The sequence below is a fragment of the Acinonyx jubatus genome, chromosome A1, assembly GCF_027475565.1.
Source record: "Acinonyx jubatus isolate Ajub_Pintada_27869175 chromosome A1, VMU_Ajub_asm_v1.0, whole genome shotgun sequence".
Taxonomy (NCBI): domain Eukaryota; kingdom Metazoa; phylum Chordata; class Mammalia; order Carnivora; family Felidae; genus Acinonyx; species Acinonyx jubatus.
In genome coordinates this window covers 81,098,660-81,114,065 of record NC_069380.1, presented here as the reverse complement: position 1 = coordinate 81,114,065, position 15,406 = coordinate 81,098,660, and the positions used below count along the sequence as shown (strand labels likewise).

The following is a 15,406-nucleotide window of genomic DNA, read 5'->3' as shown; positions in this document are numbered from 1 at the left end:
GAGACTACACCAGCAGAACCCCTGCTGCCGAGAACAAGCCCATAGGTAGCAGCATGGAGCTGAGGGCAGGGTGCATTCCCCAGCTGTGCCGGCAGACTGGTGTCCTCACCTCTGCCCAGTCCAGGCGGGCCAGCTGCTGAGGGGTCTGCAGCATACGGAGCTCCATCCTTCTGACTGTGCGCCACCGACACGAGGCTGGGGGGACCCTGACTGTGGGCTGTGGACGCGGGGCTGGGGGGACCCTGACAGTGGGCCGTGGATGCGGGGCTGGGGGGACCCTGACTGTGGGCCATGGACATGGGGCTGGATGAGCCTGAATCTGCCTCATGGAGGAGGATAGGACACACTTGATTTTGCACCATGGAGATAGAGTGAGGAATGGATTATGCTGTCTACACATTTATGGTCTAAGGTGCTTTTTTGCTTTTAATGAGAAGAGCCACAATAATTTTGTTTTTTGTTCTGTGTGTTTAGGATACTATTGATTGGGAGTCTTATTTACGAGCAGGGCTATTCTGGGTCATTTAGTGGCATCCCTGCCGTCTGGGAGCTGGCTGCACCCCCCGGCCTGGCCACAGCACTCATGACCATGAAAACCCTCTCAGACACTGCCACATGTCCCCCAGGTGCAAAATCATCCCTGTTGAAACCACTGCATTAAAGATAAAGGAAATTTTTACCTCCATCTCACATAACACAAGGTAGAGAATATATTTAAATCTAAAAGTAATTTATAAAGCACTTAGAAATGTGAAACTACAGCCTGTGGGCCCAGTGTGGTCCACCCCTCTCTCTCTGTTAATAAAGCTCACTGGAACACAGCCACATGTCTACACCTGCTTTTGCTCCCCAATGGCACTGCCGAGTGGTTGCCACACACCTCCTGGCCCCCTAAACCAGCAATGTTTACTCTATGGCCATTTACACGGACTAGTCTGAGCCTTGTGACAGAAGAGTATTACCATGACCTGAAGTAGAGAACTATTTCTTAAAACACAAAATGCTCCAATAACAGGAAAAGATGTAAAACTTCAGCTACACTAAAAATCAAGAACTTGAAGAAGCAAGTTAGAAGGCCAAGGCTATCTGACTTCAAAACCCGCGCAAAGCTGCAGCGGTCAGTACAGGCTGGGTCTGCCGAAAGAACAGACAGGTCAGCGGAGCGAACAGAGAGCCCATGGACAGACCCACATCAGCACAGTCACTGGTCTTTGACAAAGGAGCAAAGGAACCCATATAGACATATAGACAGTCCCCTCCACAAATGGCACGGGAGCGTCTGGACGTCCACGTGCCGAGAAATGAATCCAGACACAGACCTTACACCTTCACAACTCAGAGTGGATCACATACCTACACGGAAAAGGCAAAAGTATAGCGCCCCGGATGGGGGCACAGGAGACAGCCTGGGTGGCCTGGGCACGGTGATGACTTTGTAGACACAGCACCAAAGGCACCATCCGTGAAAGACAATGGACAAGCTGGGCTCCAACAAAGACTTCTGAAGAAGACAGCATCAGAAGAAGGAGGAGACAAGCATAGTTGGGAAGAAGGTATTTGCAAAAGACACATCTGGTAGGGGACTGAGATCCAGAATATACAAAGAACTCTCAAAACTCAACAATAAAACAACTCGTTAAAAAATGGGTCAAAGACCCTAACAGACACCCCAAAAGGCACGCAGCTGACAGCTGAGCACACGAGAAGCGTTCCTCGCCGTCCGGGGACAGGGATGGCACACGGACATGACCAGGAGACCCTGCCGCACACCCACGAGGACCCCGCTGCACACACAGCGCCCTGAGGAGCCCTGCTCTGTGTTGCTGGGAGTGCGGAACGGTGCGGCCGCCTCGCCAGACTGTCCAGGGGCTTCTCACAAAGCCAAACACGCTCTTAGCACCCGGTCCAGCAGTCACGCTCCTTGGCATTGACCCAAAGGAGTTGGAAACATGTCCACACAAAATCCCGCACTGGGGCAGAGGAGGGAGCAACTGGGCTCTGGGGCGCCTGAACTCCTGGCCCGTCTCATTATCCCTTCTGTGTCAGCAGCACCGCCTTATACGTTTGTGTTAAGCATTCTTTCGTGTATATTAAATTCCATAATTCAATGGCTTTAGGTAGGACACGGGAAGAGGACACACCTGCACATGTAACGTGGGCACCTGGGAAGCCACGACTTGAACGAGGCCTCTGCTCCTAGACCTTTTCCTCTTTCTGTAGGGCAGATGGCAGCTCGGCCGAGCATTTCCCCTGCAGCTCGGAGGGCATCTGCTCAGCCAAGGGTCGTTCTTCACGGTGATGAGGGTTTTGTTCTTGTGAACCAGGCACGTGCCACACTCCTGGCTCTGCTCCGCGTGCTTCGCGTGGGTTGATACCGTACTTTTCTGCCCCCTTTTCACTGAAATACAAGTCACATGCCATAATACTCCCCCTTCAACAACGTACATGTCAGTGGGTTTTATACATTAACAAGACTATGCAACCATCACTACCATCTGGTTCCAGAACGTTTCCATCACACCAACAGGGAGCCCTGTACCCAGCCTCCAGCTGGGGTCTGCTGAGTGCCAACAGCAGTCAGTGTTCGAGAAAGTGTGGTAGCTCAGTAGAGGGAGGGGCTGAGGGAGAGGCCCCAGCAACACCCACCCCATCAGAGCTGCCAGGCCAGGTCCCACGAAGCATCTACGCTCAGGCAGAGACTGGCCAGGGTCTGTCCACGTAAAGGGAAAGACTTTGGCGGAGGTGGGTTCTCTCAGGGGATGGTACCCAGAACGCACTGCAGGCCAGGCACCGGCAGGCATGTGCAGGGTTGAGGAGGTGTCCTGGGGACTGGTGGGGGGGGGGGGGTGTCAGGTGGGGACACATTCAGCGTGCAGGGGTGAGGTGCTGTGCTGGGGACTGAGGGGCAGCCTGAAGCCACCACCAGGCTGGGAGTTGAATTGTTCACATTCTTTGTGGCCAGGGCCCAGGATGAAGACATTCCTGTGGGCAAGAGCCAGACCGCTGGCCCCGGAGTTGATAGATTTTATCAGTTTAGGGCTCACAGGGCAGATAGAAGCTGTTTGGGTGACGCTGGCATCAACAATATTGGGAACCAGTGACACAGCCACGTGGCTCTAACCGGGTCGAGCGCAGAGGTCACACGCTGTCCCTGTGTCTCATGGCACCTGGACGCCGTCTGGAGCTGGCGGCCCGGCTTCAGTCGACACCAGCCTGCGGCCACGTGGGCCGCCCAGTGGCTCTGCGGCCTCCAAGCGGGGCAGGTCCTGATGAGGCAGGAGCCCCAGGCCCAGGGAGGTGCACATGAGCCCGCAGGCCCAGTGGGTGTTGGGGGGGAGGGGGGCAGGGCTGGGGGCCAGCCTCTCTTCCCCATGCAGGCACCCACACGGCAGAGAATTCACCAAGTGGATCCAACCCCTCAGACTGCCAAGGCCCCCCGACTTGGCCAGACCGTGCTGGCTCCTAAACTCCAGGCAGATGAGGGGGGCCCCAGATGCAGCAGCTGCAGACAGAGGCCTGGGGTTCAGGCCTTGGTGCCCGGGCCCCCCTTCTGTGTCCGTTCCTCAGATCCCCCAGCGCAGGCTGCCTGCGGGCCAGGATGCGGCCCTGTTTCCTGCCTGCCACTAATAAGCGGGACTTCCTTTGAAGGACAAAGCTGTTGTTTCCGGGGTGCAAACCCCGAGGGTGGGCACCGCCTCCCCCCTCCAGGAGGAAGTCTGCGCAGGGCTGTGCGGGGCCACCACCCGGTCAGGGTGCAGGAGCCTCACTTCACAGTAGCCAAAGGCGGCTCTGAGCAAACTGCCGTTCTAACCAAGCCAACCAGCCAGCTCCGTGGCCTGGCCCACCGTGTCGCCCGCACACCACACAGGTGGCACCTTCCGCAGAGAAAGCTTTCCGTGTCCTCAGACAACAGGATGAGGCGTTTCTGCACCAGGCTGAGGATAAGGTCTGTTCGAATTGCGTTCTCAGCCAGCAGGGGGGGCCAGAGACCGCGGCTCCTTACCAGCCTCTCCTTTTTTTCCTTTCTTCCCTCCCCCTCGCCCTCCCCCTCCTGTCGCCCCTCCCACACACCCCCCTCCCACTGACTTATCTCTTTTCCCCAGTGACCCAGGACTGTACTTTAGGACTCGGGCCTGCCTGTCACTCAACCAGGATTTGGTCATTTCCCAGGGGTGTGCCCACCGGCTGCACCAGGTGCCTCGGTCACTAGTGCTGGTTCGTAAGTCAGAGCTCACTCCAGGCTCTGTGGAAGGGCCTCAGGAGCTGCGCACCCCAGGGGTCACTCGGAACACAGAGGCTGGAGTTAGAGGCATCTGCCCTGCAGGCAAGGGGGACCCCACATGCGGCAGCCAGAAGTCCGGATGCCTTGAGTAGGAAACAGGTGGCCTGGGATAGCAAGCCTTTCTGCAGGTGGGACGGTGGGTTTGGATACGGAGCGTGCACAGACCTCAGCGAACACACACTTTACAAGCAGTGCTGGAATTTGAGCCAAAGCATCTTTTTATCCCCAGCAAGTAAATGCCGAGAGAACACAGCTCTGAGCATGGAGACCATGCACTTCTTGAGGACACCATATAAACATGTGAACATACAACACATGTCCTTGAAACATGATCCTCACACAGGGTATGCTGAGCCGTATTCCCTTTGCAAAATAATAACTAACTCATTAAGAGGACAGTGAGGAAGCAGCTTTTTAGCGAGCGATGACAGAGGACCAGAGCAAGGGGGCTCCAGGTGGACACGCTGGATCTGTCTAGTGTCCAGCTTACACTCTGGGCTGGGTGGCCGAGCAGAGGTGCAGCCTGGGGGGTCTCAGTCACCTGGGGTTCCATCCCCACCACTGGTCCTGGCCTCTCTGCCCATGGATTCGCCCAGGAGGGGAGAGAGGGTGTGGACTTCTGGAACATTCCCCTGACGTCTCTAGGAGGTTGGCCACAGAAGCAGGGTTTGTAGCGGCTGCTTTTTTAACCAAAAACCTATTTTTCAATCTACCCCCTGTGTGTCAGGGAGTGTAGGGGGGAGGCTTCTCTCCTGGAAGGAAGTGGGCTGCAGCACAGAGAGGGGGGTCGTTGGGAGGCTGCATATCCTCAGACAGAGGAGGGTCCCTGGGAGTCGAGGCTGGGAGATGGCCACAGCGCTGTAACAGAACAGAAAGGCATCCTCAGTCGGCAGAGGGGCCAGCCCCACACACAGTCTACACAGAGCCTTCCTGGGGCCTGGGCTCCTTCCACACCCAGGGCCATCCGCCTTACACAGGCCCCCTGATAGGACCACAGGGGCCTCCCGGGCACACACTCTGCACCTGCAGCCGCCTACAGGGGTGCCCATCTTCCGAATTCCTAGCTCCTGGCCACACAACATCCAAGGAAGATGCTGCCTAGAGCATCTGGGGAGGGGGGCGGGGGGGGGGGGTGGGCAGTGCTCTGGGCTCCCCAGCACTTCGTATTCGAAGGAAAAAATAAGACATCAACATTTTCATCACAGCCCAACGGTTAATTTCAGGTGTCCACTTGGTCAGGCCTTTGTGCACAGATGCTCAAACACCAGTCTGGATGTTGTTACGAAGGTATTTCCAGATGTGATTGACATTTACATCAGTCCAATCGGTTGAAGGCTGGATTTCCCTCATAAGAGGGAAAGACTGAATTCCCTGGGAAGAGGGGCTCTGCCTCCAGACTGACCAGACGTGCAAGATCTGTTTTCCCCTGGTCTGCAGCCTACATCTGTCCTGGCCTGGACGTTCTGGGCTCTGTCTCTCTGCCTGTGTCTGTCTCTCAGTCTCTGTCTGTCTCTGTCTCTCTGCCTCTTTCTGTGTATCAATATCTGTATCATCTGTATATGCACACAATCCTATCCGTTCTGTTTCCCTGAGGAACCCCTACTAACACACAGACTCAAGTAAAAGTGATTCTGAGAACAAAAATGTTGGGTATGGCGCATATTTTAAATCAATAAAATTTCCAGTTTTTCTCCACCTACCAACAAAGCTCTTAAATTTTCCCCCTTGAATTCTAATGGTTAGAAATGCCTTCTTAAGGGGCACCTGGGAGGGTGCTCAGGAGGTTAAGTGTCCGACTCTTGGTTTTGGCTCAAGTCATTATCTCACAGTTTGTGAGTTCCAGCCCTGCACTGGGCTCCATGTGACAGAGTGGAGCCTGCTTGAGATTTGCTCTCTTTCCCTCTCTATCTGCCCCTCTCACTTTCTCTCTCTTTCTCAAAATAAATAAATAAACCTTAAAAACAAAAGAAAATGAGTGTCTACTTAAAACCAATATGTAAATAAATAAAGCTAGAAGTCCCCTCTATGAAATACCCAGGGTGTGTAAGAGCCCTGATCTCCTGGCCCTGCTGTGGCCCCTCTACTCCCCACCCACCAGTGCCGGGGGCTCTTGAGAGGCCAGCCTCCTGGACTGTGGCTCCCCTTCCCCAGGGGCCCTGGGATCTCAGGATTCTGGAAGAAGAATGCCCTCACAGGCCATAGCTGTACCCAGGAATACCACCCTGCTCAGAGTCGACAGCATGGGCTTCAGAATCCAATGGGCAGGGACCTGCCCACCTCTGTTTCTCCCTTCTGACTGTGGGGGGACAAAGCAAACTTCTAGAGAACATTCCCTGTGTTCTGCTGGTAGCTCCCAGTCTCTCCCATGCCTATATCCACTTGCCCTCCACTGGAAATGAGCAGCTCAGAGACCACAGAGTAAATCACCACGAGCCACAAACTAACCCATCACAGGCCACAGACTAAACCACCATAGACTACAGAATAAACCACCACAGAGCACAGACAAAACCACCACAGACCACAGACTAAACCACCACAGACCACAGACGAAACCACCATAGACCATGGACTAAACCACCATAGACCACAGACTAAACCACCATAGACCATGGAAAAAACCACCACAGACCACAGAAAAAACCACCACAGACCACAGACTAAACCACCATGAACCACAGACTAAACCACCATAGACCATGGAATAAACCACCACAGAGCACAGACTAAACCACCACGGACTAAACCATCATGAACCACAGACTAAACCACCATAGACCATGGAATAAACCACCACAGAGCACAGACTAAACCACCACAGAGCACAGACTAAACCACCACGGACTAAACCATCATGAACCACAGACGAAACCACCATGAACCACAGACTAAACCGCCACAGACCATGGAATAAACCACCACAGAGCACAGACAAAAGCACCACAGACTAAACCATCATGAACCATAGACTAAACCACCTTAGACCATGGAATAAACCACCACAGGCCACAGACTAAACCATCATGGACCACAGACTAAACCACCACAGACCATGGAATAAACCGCCACAGAGGACAGAATAAAGCACCACAGGCCACAGACTAAACCACCATGAACCACAGACTAAAGCACCACAGACCACAGAGAAAACCACCACCAACAACGGAGTAAACACAGACCACAGACTAAACCACCATGAACCACAGACTAAACCACTACAGATCACCAAGGAAATTTCTGTGAGCCCTGAGGAAGACCACTGGCAGACAGGGCCCCACTGGGACAGCTCTGTCCACACAGGCAGCCCCATCAGGGAAGCAGACGAGCCGTCCTGCATGTCCTGGCCAGGCAACCTGGGGAGCAGGGAGGTGGGGTCCCTTTAAGGTCTTCCTTTTGACGAATGGCTCCAAACAGCCCTGAATACCGCTGCTCCTGACCACTGTCTGCTCCCTGCTACTGCGTGGGGTGTACTTTGCTGCCAATGACGGCACTTGGAGCACCCCGTTTCCCTCCCCATTGGTCACGGAGACTGCTTTGGCTCTACTTCTCTCCCCGGGGGACACCTGGAGGCCCCTGACCGGTCATCTCCCCAGATCTCGGCGTGGGCACATATGTAATTACGCCCCCGCGCACGCTGCAGATGGAGGCTGGAGAGGCAGGGGGGGACCCAGGCCCCCCGGGGCAAAGAGAGAGCATCTGTGTTCGCGACAAGTCAGAGGCCCTGAAGGTGACTGGGGGTGGAATGTGGCACAGAAATAAAGCCGACACGTGGAAGGCCACTGCCACACATGGAAGGCCACTGCCACACGTGGAAGGACCCCGCCATGCCCAGGTCCCACAAGGAGCACGTCTGCTGAGGAGACGCACCGTAACCTGTAAGAGCAGGACACCCGCCCCGGGGCCTGAGGTCAGGACACAGACTCGGCAAGGGCCCCCCGCAGCTGCCTGCCCCAAAGACCGGCAGGCCCCCAGGGCAAGTCAGGCCTGGCATTTGGGGTGCGCCCGGGGCCAAGCTTGTGGGAGACGTCGGACGCGGGCCAGGGCCCTGGCAGGACTGCCTCCCACCCTACAGCATGCACCACAGCTCAGGGCCACGCCTCCCCTCCCTGGAGCGGATGAGCCACACCTGGGCCAGTCCTGCCTACACTCGGGTGGATGACACGGCACTGTGGTTGGTCACCAAAGGGGGCCCAGCGCCCACGGGTCCAGCCTCCCTACAGCTGTGGGTCTCATGCTCTGGGTTTGGCAGACTAAGGGGATGGGGAGGCAGAGCAGAGCCTTCAGGACACAGGCCACGGCCAAGACCACGTGGTCCTCACCATGGCGGGGACCAGAGGGGATACCCAAGGGCAGATGTGGACGATGCTCCTGGGAAGATAATGCTGCCACGCGTGGCCCCCTGGGCATCTGGGAAGGCGGTATCCAGTGCCTCAGGGCGGTGCCTGTCCTTGGGGGTGAGCGCTATAGGGTTGTGGGCAAACACTGTCGTTTCCTGAGCCCTGATCTCATCCCTCCCCGTGTCACAGATGTGGAGAAGACGCTCTGGACCCCTCGAGGAGGGCCTCACATGGACACAGCAGCGAGCACCCTAGTGTCCCCATAGGACCAGGGCCTGGCGTCACTCAGGACCCGGCCGATGCTTCCTGGGAGGGAGGGGGTGCCACATGGCATGTCCCTGCAGAGACCAGAGGGGGCTGGGCTTTGGGGGTACTGCTGGGTCGGGTCCCCTTCGGGATTCGAAGGCTACACACACCCACTCCCAGAGAGCACAGCCACCAGCCTCATGGTCAAGGCACATGGAACAGGGGCCCGCCCTGCTGGACCAGGAGGCCTGAACACCACTCAGCTTGCCCCCAGACGGCCCTTCCTCTGCGTGATGCACCCCACGTCCTGGGCTCCAGAGAGCCCCCCGCACCCATGCCCAGCTTCTCATGCTGGCAGACTGGTGAGGCCTCTGTGCCCCAGGATGGCCAGCTGGCAGGCACGTGGGCTCCCCAACAAAGCCACAACTGGAGCCCCAGGGGAGCACCCATCCGGGGACAAGGGCTCACCCCCACCACACAGCCCCAAGGCCCGCGTGTCCTGCTGGGTTTGCCCTATGAGGTGGCCACTTCTGGGGGTGAGGTGTGGCTGGGGGCAAGGCTCACGGCTCCCCCTAAATAAGTACTCACAGGCCTCCGCGGCTGGCTAGGACATGGTGGGAACTTCTGCAGGACCCGGGCCTGGCTCAGAAAAGGCTCACAGCCCGGGCAACACCAAAGTCTGGGTCACCAGGGCCACAAGGAGCAAAGGAGCTCAAAACGTCAGGAAGGGTGGGGACAGTTGGAGTTGTCCACCATGCCCCCCTCACATCGTTCCCAGCCCTCTCGCCAGTCCAGGCTGGCTTCGCCACCCCGTTACTAAACTGGGGGCAGGGAAGGCTGTGGGCCCCCATCTTCCCTCAACCTGAGCCCCCATTCATGTCTCATCTGACCATGGCTGTCCTGGATGACCACTGCCCACAATGTGAGCACACGGGCTTCCTCCAGGAGATACTGAGCCTACCTGCAGAGGCAGAGGGTAGGATGAGCAGGTGGGGAGGGGTGCAGATGGCGGGAAGAAGCCCGTGTAGGCCAGGACCTGCTGGGCAGGGTTGCAGAGGATCTGGGGTGCAGCGGAGAGGCTGTAGGCCAGCTGGGACAGAGGGACCTGCCGAAAGAATGGAGAGAACGGACACATGTCAGCGGCCCTCCGGAAGGCGGGCGCCCCTGGCTTCAAGCCTGCAGAGCCCCATCCACATACCATCCCCATCTGACACCTGCAAGTGAGAGACCATGCCCTCAGATCAAAACTAAACACCTAAAAGTAGGGCTTATTTTTCCTTTCTATTTGTCCCAGGGACCCACCAAGATGCCAGATGAGGCCAGGATCTCTTTGGTTTCTATTTGAAAAGGCAAGGAAAATGCTGGCTTCTCCTCTCCAGAGACCTCGTGTCCCAGGAGTCTCCGCCCAGCTGCAGCGGCAGGAGGGCTGACCCCCCACATGTGCTCCCCAGGCAGCACAGCACAGGGTTAGACTGCATGGTCGTGGGGATTTCCAAAGATGTGCAAATAACACCAGAGCGTCCCAGCCCCTCAGGGCCCTGCTCTTGTTAGCTCACCCAGATGGTTCCAACTCTCCAGAGGAAAACAGGACTTGGGCCATCCACCACCTGTGGCCCCAAGGGGGGGGCCATAGGACAGACCCCTCCCCAGAGGGAGGCTCGAGGGTTCCCGGACCTGAGGTGCATCCCTCCCACCAGGACAGACCTGGATTCCCATCTGACACCACGCTTCAGGCCCCATGCTTCAGGAAGGGGCCTCGGGAGCCGACAGCGTATCTGGAAACTCACCACCCCCACTGATGGGGAGCGGAGGTAGGTCCTGAGCAGTGGGAGTGCAGGGCACGAGCAGAGGGGAGGGAGCAGTGGAAGCAGAGAGAGCACCCAGGTCTGCCCGCACCTGCAGGTCCCTGGAGGTGGAGCTCCAAGGTCTGGCACCTGCCACCTCCCGGCCCCGCCTGCCCAGGCCGCCTCTGCACACTCTGAGGGGCGAATAAGGGTGCAGAAGGAAGAGAAAACTCAGGGCTAGGTTCATGGGCCTGACTGCTCTGCTGCCACGTCCGTGAACAAACCCTACTGCGTGCCTACTGTGTGTGCCGGGTTGAGCTAAGGGCTGTCGGGGCAGACCAGAGCTGTGCAGCATGCCAAGGGGCACACAGAGCATCACAGGACCCAGGCCTGGTATTTAAGGGGGGGGGGCAGCGCAGAGCATCACGGGATGGAGGCTTGGTGTGCTGGGGGGAGAGGGTGTGCGCAGAGCATCCCGGGACCAAGGCCTGGTGTGCAGGGGTGGGAGGACATCCGGTAGGAGGAACAGCTGCCCCTGGTGGCCTGGGAGCTTGGGCCCACAGGGCTGGTCACAGGGTAAGGGGTGCAGATGATGCCATGGGCTGGAGAGGGGCTCGCTGGACCTTACTCTGTGCTTGTGCCATTTCGGGGTTCGGGAGGGTGGGCAGGTTGGGGTCGGCATGGGCAGCCCTCTGCGGGGGACGCTGGGGGCCCAGCCTGGCCTTGCTCTCTCTCCCGTGCCTGCCGGTCTGGCCCCGGCGGGTCCACCCTCTTGCCCGGGCCGGCCATGTGTGAGGACTTGCCGCCTGGGCTGCTCATGAAGCTCCTGTGTTCCTCAAGATGATTTCTAAGCTATAAAATCCACTAGACATATAAGACTACTCAGTAGGTGTAAACCTCTAAGGAATTACCTCCCCTCTTTCATTCAATGCCCCAGAGCTGTGGGTGCGCACGAGAGAACTGTCCGGAGTGTAGACACAGCTCTGTGGCCCATTGTGACTGGTGGCCCTTCCGAGGCATCATTTTATTCTCGACAAAACACTCCAGCAGCTTTATTGTAGACTCTGATGAACTCCAGTCCCTTCCATAAAACCCGCGGGGCTGACGTCCCTCCTGGGGCAGCCCATCAACCTTCACCAGGTTTTCGGGAATGACAAAGGTCTAAGCGGACACACCCCGCCTCCCGTCTACGATCTAGCCCTCTTTAGCCAGAAACCGGCAAGACTGAACACTTTGAACCGGCTACACTGGGATGCAGTGGGCTTCCACAGAAACATCCATGACCCTGTGCAGACCACTTCCTGCCAGCATGGAAGGCACGGAACCCTTTCCCAACTCAAATGGGTGTTGGGTGCTCTCTGGAGTCCGTGACCTGAGGTGGGGGCAACCCCATGGCATGCCTCCACGACCAAGGACGACCCGCCCCAGGAGGGGCCAGCCGAGCAGCACAGGAATTCTAGTTTGGAACAAGCAGTCTCAGGGAGAAGAGGGGACAAGGGTCCTGCACTGCCCAGCCCCACGTGTAAGCTGCTTCCTGCGGGGAGGCTCCCCACCCCTGCCAGAGCGCCCAGCCCTAAAGCTCTCCCATCACACTTCCCCATCCCTGCCAGGAGCACCCGGCCCTACAGCTCCTGGACGGCACGCCCCCACCCCCGCCCCGGCCCCCGCCTGCCCTAGTGCCCAGCCCTACAGCTGTCCAATGGCATGTCCCCACACACCCTAGAGGCTGCCTAGATGGCAGCACATGTCCTAGAGTAGCTGCTTCTGGACGCGACCAGTGAAGGCTTGCTGTCGCCCTAACAGACGGTTGGCAGTTTCCATGAGCCTCCTTTTCCTCCTTTGTTAGTGACGATAAGGAGGCCCGCCTTGCCCACCTCAGAGGACACAGGCCCCAGAGCCCCGACCTGTCCGTAGGGCCAGCACCAGGGGGCCCTACTCACCATGTCCTTGAAGGCCCCCAGGACAGCTGCTGTGAGGATGCCCAGGAACACACCCAGGACGTTCAGCACCGCTGAGGCCCAGAGTAGCCGGTACAGGTGAAGCACGTCCTGACAGCTGCTCACGCCCACGAACTCGTAGTAGGTGGGAGAAGGTTCAGTGCTGCAGGTGGAGGGGAACAGGTCACAGCCAGTGCCACAGCCTGCAAGTTGCTCCTGGACAGGCTGTAGTCTTTGGCCGTAAAGGCCCCGCGGGCTCTATTGGTGCTGTGGGGGATGGGTTGGGGGACACCGCCCCTCATGAACCAGCCCAGCTGCACCCTGAGTTCATGGCGAGAAGGCTGTTCCCCAGGGCATCTGGACATCTCTCCAGGGAAAAAGCCCAGGCCTCCCAAGAGCAGGCCTGGCACCCAAAAGAGCAGGAAGGCCCCCAAAGAGCAGGAAGGACCACCCAAGTCCACTCCCCAAACACAAGCGCAGGCAGAAGGGCACCCTCGGAGCGAGCAGGCCTGACACGGAGCCCTCTGTACCCGGCTGCCTTGGCAGGGAGCACAGGAAGGTGAGCCCAGAGGGGATTCATCCTGGCCCTCCCCACACAGGACTGTGGCCATCTGTGCATAGCTGGACCACGGTGCTGTGGCCGAGCGCCTGCAGCCGGGCCCTCAGGACTGCGTGGAGACGGTGACCCACACACGTGCTGCTTTAGCCGCTCTTGCTTGGAAATGGGAGGGAACCATCTTTGGGGGAAGGAGGTTGTACCTTAAAGCCCCGGAGTTTTCAGCAATTCAAGAGAGGCATCCCTAAGGAGCAGACGTGAAAGCCTGCTGGTTTTAATGTAGGTGTTCAAGCTATTAACACAAAACCGGTGCCCAGGGCCTTAGTAGGAAGCCTGACCCTTAAGGATGGACACCGGCGGCTCCGTGTGAGCGAGCCTGAGCGCCAAGAACCCAGGGCCTGTCCTGAGGAGGCTCTCACAGTCCACATCACAGAAGAGTGTCCTCCGCTGCCCGCAGATGAAGAGAAGGGGGACCTTCTGCAGCCCGCCCCGGCTGCCTGCCCCAGCCAAGCAGGGAGGAAGCACTGAGGAACTTGGGCGTCCAGACACACAGGCTCGAGGAAGAGCTGCAACCATGGGGCAGGAGGCCGTGTCCCTCCCTGTCCCTCCCCCCACCCACGCAGCTTCAGTTTCCCATCTGTGAGATGAGAACCCCTCCCTCACACAGGCCGTGGGGCAGGGGCCAGGAGAGGGACTGCTTGCCTCCCAGTTGGGCCCCGGCCCTCACCTCTGACAATTGTAGAGGTCACAGCAGTAACAGGTGCTGCTTTTCACCTTCAGCGGGCACTGGCCGTTAAAGGAGTGACAGGTGACCTGCCAGCAGAGAGACCTTGTCAGGTGTCTGCCCTTCCTTGACCTGGAGTGGGCAGGGCTGCCTCCCCGGGGGCCAGGGCCCAGCCACCGCGCCTGGGTCAGTCAGGAGCTCCTCCTCCCGAGCCAGATTTCCTGACCCTCCACATGCTTGCAGGTGGCAGGACCTCCCCCTGCTGGAGGGTCAGAGGACCAGGCTTGGCCACCAGGGAGTCCAGGCAGCCAACGTCTGGTGGACAAGGAGAGAGAGAGGGCTCTAGGCTCTGTGCCTACAGGTGGGGACACCCCCAGGTGGGGACAGGTGGGTCGGCTCCAGGTGGGGACAAGTGGGAACGTCTCCAGGTGGGGACAGGTGGGACAGGTGGGGACACCTCCAGGTGACCACACATAGGGCCACAAGCTCCCAGCAGCCCGACCTTGCCACGCCAGCCCTGTGTAAGCCACGTGGAGGCCTCCCCTTGGGCACCTGCTGCAAAGACACGGCAAGTGGTTGGGAGACTTGATGTCAAAAGAGCAAAATTAGGCAAAACCATGTGCCTTCCTCCCTCCCCCAGGGCTTTCAACACGTGACACAGCCATGCCGCCCACACGTGGGAGGTAACCCGGGTGGAGACCACCCCCCTTCAGAGGGAAGATGGTGCCATCTGGGGAGGAGACGCTTCTGAGGGAGGATGGTGTGCTGAGGGATGGTGGGCCAGGCTCTCATCAAGGATTCAGCTGGCCCAGGACAGGTGAGGGAGCGGGGCCCCACCCCAGAGGCCCTCGGACCGTCCCCGGTGCCCCGGCCCCTCTTTGGCCACACCTCCAGAACCACTGGACTTGTGGACTTCCTTTCAGGGTCCTGTGGCTGCAGGCCACGGGACGCTCTGGTGTGTGCAAACAAGGGCAGGAGGGAGGCTCACTGGAAATGAAAAAGGGCCCTGGGAGGGGCAGGGCTGGAGGCTGATGGGGAGGAGGGAGGGCTGCACGTGCCTGGTGGGAAGGTCAGCGCCACAGGCCGGGGATCTGGAGGTCAAGAGGCCAGACCCTAAGCGTCCCCTCCCAAGAAGTGTGCAACCACATGGGACGGGGGTTAGAACTGGTCAGCCAGCAAGGGTCTCCAGCCCAGCCTGGCCCACTGCCTGCTTTGCAGGCGAAGCTCCATATAGCCACGCTCCTCTGACAACACCTTGCCCGTGGCCACTGTCACACCAGAGAGACAGGGTCGAGTAGCTGGGACAGAGACCACTTGGCCTATAAACCCTGAAATATTACTGACCCTTTATGGGGCAAGCTGCCGGCCCTGGTTTAGAGCCGTGCAGGCAGCGTGGGTCCCTGAGTCCTCAGGGAGCTTTGCAAATCCTGTGTCTACTGAATCAACAACCTGAGGCAGGACCCAGAGTCAGGATTTGCTCAAGCCCCTGGGCTGGTTCTAAGAGACAGAGGGTCGGGAGCAAGGGGCAAGCCCCGGACAC

At 58.4% G+C, this 15,406-nt stretch overlaps 1 protein-coding gene across 1 annotated transcript in view; it reads right to left on the bottom strand.

Annotated features, from left to right (window-relative positions):
- Positions 1-4,141: 4,141 nt before the first annotated feature.
- TMEM255B (transmembrane protein 255B) overlaps positions 4,142-15,406 on the bottom strand; it is a 39,870-nt gene continuing 28,605 nt past the window's right edge. The window contains exons 6-9 of the mRNA XM_053218233.1: positions 13,870-13,955; positions 12,590-12,749; positions 9,827-9,970; positions 4,142-5,140 (exon numbers count right to left, since the gene is read on the bottom strand). Coding sequence (XP_053074208.1) covers positions 5,006-5,140; positions 9,827-9,970; positions 12,590-12,749; positions 13,870-13,955 — 525 coding nt within the window. The 3' untranslated portion in view covers positions 4,142-5,005. The remainder of the gene's footprint in view (positions 5,141-9,826; positions 9,971-12,589; positions 12,750-13,869; positions 13,956-15,406) is intronic.